The following is a 7,848-nucleotide window of genomic DNA, read 5'->3' as shown; positions in this document are numbered from 1 at the left end:
TTATAACCACTAAGCAATTGTATGATTTTTCCTCTTTATTTTTTAATTAATTTGATATATAACGGAATGACTGTAACGTTATAGTAACAATTCACCCAATCTTATAACAAATTCGTTTTCTGAAAGCACTTCAAATTTTTTTCAGGAAGAAAATGTATATGTAATAAAGTACTAAATGTTTTATTTAAAACGGGGTGTAAATGAGTTTGTCACATTGTACAGTGAATATCAAAAATGAATTTTTCAGAACTTGAAGTTGACAGGTTCTCGTCAAGGCAAACTGACCCACGAATTATCAAATCTCAATGAAAACATACATTTTCCAGGAAGTCTTTGTAAATAGTATACTCTGTCACATAATGTTTACTGTTAGCTTGACAAACAATTATATTTTTGATTTTGTAAAATCCATAGTCATTATGTGTTCATTGTACAGAGCCCAGCAACAGTAGCAGGTTGTGGTGAAATTCAACAGATTTAGCGGGTATAAAAAAAAAAAAGGAAAAAAAGAAAATTAAAAAAAAAAAAAAAGCAGCACCATACTTGAAGTTATGTGTCAGCATTACTTGAATGACTTTCTGGGTATAACAAGAGTACTGCATGTACTTGGCTCAAACAGCTAGTAGTTAATATTTTTTATTTCTTTTTGCAGGCTGACACTAAAAGTCACTTATTTCCTGTTTTATTTCTCAAGGCTTACCTTGTTCTCCTGAAGCTTGGTATGCTCCAAAAATTGGGTTAAGGATAGGTATTAAGCTGTATGGCAATGTACTGAATGCAGTTTATTTCAAATCTGTTATTATACCATTGCTGATATTGCCAAGGTGTGGGTGTTTTTTTCCCTCCAATAAATTTATATTTATTTAAAGATATTTGACTTGTATAAAAATATCAATTTTACCATTATAAAATCCCTAGTTTCAAATATTTGTGTGTATGCTCCTTTAATGGTCTAAAAGGAAAACATGCTACATTCACATCAATCAATAGATTTATTCACACAAATGAGTGTTTAGTGCTGATATTGAAAGCCTTTGATGTGTCAAGAAACCATCAAAACATAACAATTTACAGTAAAGCATATAACTAGAGACCTCAAGGAAAAAGACCGCTATCTCTGTGATTACTAATAATGGCTGATTACAATAAAAGGAAATGACATGTCAGTCAAAACATATCTCATCTCTGATTGGACACTGAACATGGCTTCATAATGAATACAAATAACATTTTGCTAGCTTATGACATCAAAAATGTAGAATATGTTATACTTAGCTTTAATGAACAGCAAACATGGCATTTTAAAGAGATGACAATCAATCCTTACCATAAATTCCTGATACTGCGAAGAAAAAATGAAACACATTTGATACCAATGAAGATTGTTTGCATCCATGATGTCATTTGGGTTTCCCAATCACTCAAACAAAGTGCCACTTGTCCACTGTGCAGGTAGAAATACAGAAAGGCATTACATGTGCGTGGGGGAGTATAACAACTCAAATAAGTCATGATCTACCTACCCTCTGACGGAACACTTTGCCCGCAACCAAGTGCAGGGGCCTGTGTAAATAAAAGTTGGATTGAAAAAAAAAAAAGACAAATATCAGTGACTTACAGTTGCTCTGCCACTTTTCTGATAGCAATCATTAATCATTACTATGGAAAGCATATATAAAGTCTCACCGACTGAATCACATCTCTGGCCTCTTTTGTGTTGCATTTGAAAGGACTGCCAGAGCATGATACGTTTTTACTGAAAAGCAAAAAACAGACATGGATTTCATTTAAAAAAAAAAAAAAAAGAAAAAAAAAGAGGCTCTAAATTCAGCCCTTTGCCATCTTACCATTCAATCCCGCCACTATTTGTCTGTTTCTGTACTAGTGCCCTCCAGTGCTCATGTGTGGACTTGATTATCTCCACAGCAAAGTCCTTACGACAACAACACACAGCCTCAATATAACCAGGTTTTTATAAGTGTTTCTATTAAATCAGTTTTCATACCTTATCTTGAAACTGAGCATTGAATCCGAACTGGTTCTCAGGTTTCCCATCTGGAACCTTATATTTCCTGAACCAGTCCACAGTGGCCTCTAAATGACCGGGTCGTCTTTTGCGGACGTCATCTATGTCTAAGAAAAAACAAAATTGCTGCAGAAAATGAATTTGGTTTTATCTTGGCAAAAAAAATAAATACATTTTTTAAAACGGTCCCTTCAGAATATGCAGAGCATGTCATAATAAATATTGGAGCATGTACCTCCTTTTATTTGTTACAGCTAAAGAGTAAATACTAGTGACGTCCCGATCACGCTTTTTGGAACCCGTTTTCGAGTCTTCGGTTTTCAGTACGTGCGGATACCGAGTCCCTTGGCAATGCATTAAGAAAAAAAGAATGTGCATCTGATTATTCTCAAAATTAATATGGAAATACACATACATCAACGTGTATGTTATGTTATTGTATATATTTATATTGTATGGGCCATTCCACCGAATCAGTGCCAATTTCTTTTTGTAATACTCTCAAAATAAACTCAAAGTTCAAGATTTTTTCCTCTTTTTGAGCACAAAATTTTATGATCCACATATTGAACAAGTGAATGTGCATTGCTTCATCTCAGAACTTGTTTTACCATTTCAGTTTTTTGTACTGAAACTCTTAGTCGGTTTTAGCCATGACATTTACGCTAATTTGAATGTTAACTTTAAACACAATACATATCAATGTGCAGGACGCTTTATAAAAATGTATTTTCATGTAATTGCCTGGGGACGCAAACGGCACCAATTTGGTTAAATGGCCCATATAAGCAGTACCATAGAATGAGGGATTTCTCTGTTAAAGATTTGATTTAATGGTAATACATTCAGAACGTTATTTGAACAATTATGCAGCCTAAAATGAAGTGCCCACGCATGTTTGGGGATTTATCTCATCTACAAAGGACACTATTGATTTATGACTTCGTTATATGCAACCAGCGGGGAATGATGCCGTTTAACAGGAGCCTTCTTTTTTATCATGCAAGGCAGACTTATTTAACGAGTTAATCTTTTGGCTTGCCTGTCCCTATGAAGAAAAACCCACCGCTGTGCGTCAGACCTATGCGCAGTGGAGGAGACGTTTCTGTGTCACTGTGTCACGTTAATTACATCGCTACAAAAAAAAATACATAAATAACATCGTGTAATATCAAACTAAGCTACTATTGTTCTATTTGGCAAGATATTTGCACATTTAGATTATTTTGTAGTTTTGTGACCTTTAAATGTTCCGAAAATAATAAAACCGATCTTTTTCACCCGATACCGGATCAGCTGAAAACCAAGTGATCGGAATGGGACATCCCTAGTAAATACAATTCTTAACATACCACGTGAAACTATAGGACAAAACACATCAACGGACAGGCAATGATAGCAGGTTACTGGCATGTAAGTGAACATGATTCCTGCATAAAATTCAGTTGTGGATGTTTTCTTGAGTGAATAAAGGAGAAAATTGCTATTGCATCCTGAGAGAACCTTACAGAGCAACTATTTAAGGAGACTCACAGTGAACTGTTGACTGTACGCAAAAACTGTGTTTAAAATGAAAATGTCTCAAAGTCAGTTTGATGAACACAGCTTCGGCAGTCACTGAGGCAAAAACACTGAATTTCTAGGTGCAGCAGAGGCACTGACAGGGTCCGGTTTGGTGACCTCAGTATTGCATTTTAGCTTTTTGCAGATGATGTGGTACTGTTGGCTTCTTCATGCCACGATCTCCAACTCTCAATGGAGTGGTTTTCAGCAGAGTATGAAGCAGTTGGAATGCAAATCAACACCTCCAAATCTAAGATCATGGTCCTCAGTCGGAAAAGGGTGGAGTGCCCTCTCCGGGTTGAGGAAGAGATCCTGCCCCAAGTGGAGGAGTTCAAGTATCTTCAGGTCTTATTCACGAGTGAGGGCAGGATGGCACAAAGAGGTCGACAGGTGTATTGGTGCAACGTTTGCTGTGATATGGACTCCGCATGGGTCTGTCGTGGTGAAGAATAACCTGGCCGAAAAGCAAAGTTCTCGATTTACCAGTCTATCTACTTTCCTACCCTCACCAATGATCACAAACTATGGGTCTTGACTTATCTACTTTCCCACCCTCACCAAGGATCACGATCTGTGGGTCTTGACTGAAAAATGAGATCCTGAATACAATAAGTTTTCTCCGCACGGCGTCCGGGCTTCGTTAAGATACGGTGAAAAGGTGAAAAGCTCGGTCATCCACCGCTTGTCCACGTTGAGATGAGCCAGATGAAGTGGCTCAAGCATCTGGTTAAACTGTCTCCTGGACGCCGCCGTGGTGAGGTGTTCCGGGCATGTCCCACCAGAAGGAGGCCTTGGTAACAACCCAGGACACGACGGAGAGACTATGTCTCCCGGCTGGCCTGCGATCCCGTTGGAAGAAGTGGCTGGGAAGTCTGGACTTTCCTGCTAAGGCTGTTGCCCCCCAACCCAACCCAACATAAGCGGTAGAAAATGGATGGATGGATGTACTATATTTAAGATCTTACCACTGCTAAGAGTTGGTTCATAACAGACTACAGCATGTTCCAAGTATTTTTTGGGGGATACAGTAAGATACACACTACTACATCTGTTCAAACAAGCTTGTGTTGGATAGGGTATGAATTAATTCATTATGACTTAACTAATATGACCTGTAGTAGATACCCACCATTTAGGGTTTTGGCATCGGGGTCCTCGGAATTGATAGCAATAACCTTCCAGTCCATTTCTCCCTCATCAATCATTGCTAAGATTCCAAGCACCTTCACTTGAATCACCTGACCAGGAGAGCACACCTAAAGGACAAGCCAACAAATGGCAAATGACCAAAGCAATTCAACAACAAAGGCATATTAATTGGAAGAAAACTTCCCCCCAAAAGTGTCCATAAATGGAGTTTTCTTACCTGCATTCCAATGTCACAAATGTCAATTGGATCATTATCGCCGCAGCATTTTGTTTCTGAGTCCCTGTGGTTAGGGTCCTCCCAAGTCTTCCCGATGAACGATATAAACAAATTGAGTGATTATTTTTCACAAACTAACTGAAAAGCAAGCATTACCTCAAAAGATTAAGACTTAATTATGAGCAAAATAATTATAATAATAATTACAGTAATTTATTATATATTTTAATAATACACTGTCATACAAATGCCACAAATTCTACAAAACACTACATTAGTCAATTAAGTGTTTATGGTTCATCAATAGTAGTAGCACTTGCTAATGTCAATGAAGGATACTAGCAAATGACCGCCTTTACCTGCGGGATGGCGCCGTAGTTCCAAATATAACCTTTATGTGGAAATATGTTGGCAACATATCGTAGCTTGCCTTTCTTTACATCTTGCTTAATGGGATTCAGTGGTTCCATTGTCGCAATCTGGAAATTGTTGAAATGGTGAACGAGCGTGTATGTATGTGTGATTAAACACGCATTCCCCACGGTCAGTGCAAGTTTTAATGTATGTCTATAGTGAAAACAAAATTGTCTTAGTTTTGTCAGTATAAAAAAATACATTTTAATCATTATGTTTACATATGACTGCAGTATATTCATTCAAAATGTCAACAGTCCACAATAATTAGTGATAACATTAGTACAATCATACTTTTTTTTTCTTGGAATGTCTTACCTGCTTACTGGGATGAGGTAAAGTTTCATAGAAAAGAGCATCACTATATTTTCCAAAAATGTTGAAGAAATGCTCAGATATGGATATTTCAAAATGCAATAAAACCAACATGACATTTTGTACTCTTTCAGCCAATGACAAGAACAGTTAGTTAAACAACAACAACAAATAAATAAGAAAATACAATTCATATTAAAGAAATGAGTAAACTCATTCAATCCCAAAAACATATTTCTATTTCTTTTCACAGTCCAGCCATTCAATCCCAGGAATGTATTTATATTTTTTTCAATTTTTTTCAAACGTTAGGGTAAAAGAGGGTCTGACAATGTCTGAAGGATACATATTTTAGGCTAATTTATGGCAGTAATCAAACTTTTCAAAATGTTTACCTTTGCAACAAGAATGCAGTATTGTCAGGGTGACACCCACTTACCTCCATCTTAGCGTTTGACCAGCGGGGCACCTCCACGACCATGTTAAAGAGCACCTGAACATACAGACTTTATTTACAGTATATGTGGCGTATGTTCAGCTGAATTTCATAATGTGGCACTCTGATAAGAATCCGAACGTACCTCACTCTCGTTCCTCTTAGCCTTCTTGGCTGGTAAACCAATGTACTGGTACGAGAAAAACATTACACATAATGTACACATTATTTAAGTAGAAAGTGGCCATGGATTTAATCAAACGTAACTATGAGAGTTACCTGTTCTGCCTCAGCTATTAGGGGGATATCATGGAAAGGAGAAATGTAATTGCCATCTGAATTTTCTGGGCGAGAAAATCGCACAAATAGCACAATCAAAATATGGAAGAAAATGTCAACTTTTACATGTTCCTGCAAGCAAACTCATATGGTTTAATGACAGAATAAAACAAAAAAGCAATATAATTATCTAAACCGAAGATGGTTGTAGTCTAACGATGCACCCCTGAAATGTTACTTGTACTCCATTTTGACGTGACTTACATCCGTCACAATTTGGTAAATTCCATATTTTTTCACAGATCCATACTATTGGTCAGCCGACATGTGGCAAATTATTCACCAATCTAAATTGATGAAAATGGCTTGCTCTCTTTGAGGATGCAATGTTAATGGTTGAACTGATGTTGGGGTCTCCTGAAAAGTGATGATTTTGGAGGTACGAAGATTGAGCCTTATGTAAATTCTACGGAATCTTGAGCTACATCCATGCAGTCTGCACACTATGTCTTCTGTCTTCTATGACAAGAATAATCTGTGCAACATACCAATGAATTCCTCTGCACTACTTCTAGTCTATACCAGATTTACATTTAATTCGACCTACTGTGCTGCCTATCACTTAAACTGTATGCAACCCACTGTGCTTTTCAGAAAGCATGTTGATTGCTAAGTGCCATTGCTTTTGACAAAACATTTCACCAGTGGGATGATCACAAGGTACATTGTTAGGTGGCATTATTTCATGCCTAATAATTGACTTGTATTTTTTGCGTCAAAAACACTTGTGCATGCTTATTCAGTGATTGCTCCAACTCCACAGTAAACTCAAGCATCGCACATGCTCAAAGACTCCTCCGTACTTATTTACATAGCAAGTAGAACACGCTACAGGCCAACGTTGGTGGTGCTTTCATAGTGACGTTGCAGACAAGTTCAAACGTTAAGGTTGTTAGGAACGGTGCCACCATCAAATTAAGACGTGTGTGGGGGTGTTTATGTTATGACAATGGCGGTTCTGCACTTACTAAAATAAATCCGGTAATCTGGGGTGCTTGGGCTTCCTCTCTCCTCGGTTTGATAATGCATCGTTTTTCTCAACGTGTACAAAGGCGGCAAGGAGACTGCACGGGAGAGAAGTTTGTGTCCTACATCGGGAAACGACCCCAAGAGTGCCCGGAAGACGTAGCCTGAGGACCAGAGTAAAAGCGACGGTCCCATGGCTGACGCTTTCGCCTTCACTTCCTGTTCCTGTCTTTACGCCACAATCGTAAAAACACTTCCGGTAAAAGCCATAAAATTTGACTGCCTATGTAAGAGTTTGCGAGTTCTCCATTGCATTTCGATGTAGTAGTAGTTCGTGATGATGTACGTATTTCAGACCAACGGACACCTCGATGAATAAGAAAGGATTGAATAGCCGAGTCGCACACCGTTTAAGAAGACGCT

The 7,848-nt window shown here is 37.8% G+C and overlaps 1 protein-coding gene across 2 annotated transcripts; it reads right to left on the bottom strand.

Annotated features, from left to right (window-relative positions):
* Positions 1-973: 973 nt before the first annotated feature.
* ppa2 (inorganic pyrophosphatase 2) lies at positions 974-7,848 on the bottom strand. Of its 2 annotated transcripts, XM_086032327.1 has the most exons (12): positions 7,428-7,765; positions 6,400-6,464; positions 6,266-6,310; positions 6,124-6,177; positions 5,315-5,434; positions 4,956-5,042; positions 4,719-4,845; positions 2,006-2,133; positions 1,848-1,933; positions 1,687-1,756; positions 1,524-1,563; positions 974-1,444 (listed from the first exon to the last, which is right to left on the bottom strand). In XM_086032327.1, exons 1-12 carry the CDS (start codon positions 7,618-7,620, stop codon positions 1,422-1,424), a joined length of 1,038 nt encoding a protein of 345 aa, XP_085888453.1. In that variant the 5' UTR covers positions 7,621-7,765; the 3' UTR covers positions 974-1,421. The 2 variants fall into 2 exon arrangements, with proteins under 2 accessions (XP_085888453.1, XP_085888454.1); XM_086032328.1 differs by lacking the exons at positions 974-1,444; positions 1,524-1,563; positions 1,687-1,756; positions 1,848-1,933; positions 2,006-2,133 and adding an exon at positions 2,151-4,480 and having other exon boundaries at positions 7,428-7,848.

The sequence above is a fragment of the Filicampus tigris genome, chromosome 6 (genome assembly GCF_054856515.1).
Source record: "Filicampus tigris isolate MCC_2025a chromosome 6, RoL_Ftig_1.0, whole genome shotgun sequence".
Taxonomy (NCBI): domain Eukaryota; kingdom Metazoa; phylum Chordata; class Actinopteri; order Syngnathiformes; family Syngnathidae; genus Filicampus; species Filicampus tigris.
Note: the sequence above shows the minus strand (reverse complement) of the source record. Positions and strands in the feature narration are given on the sequence as shown.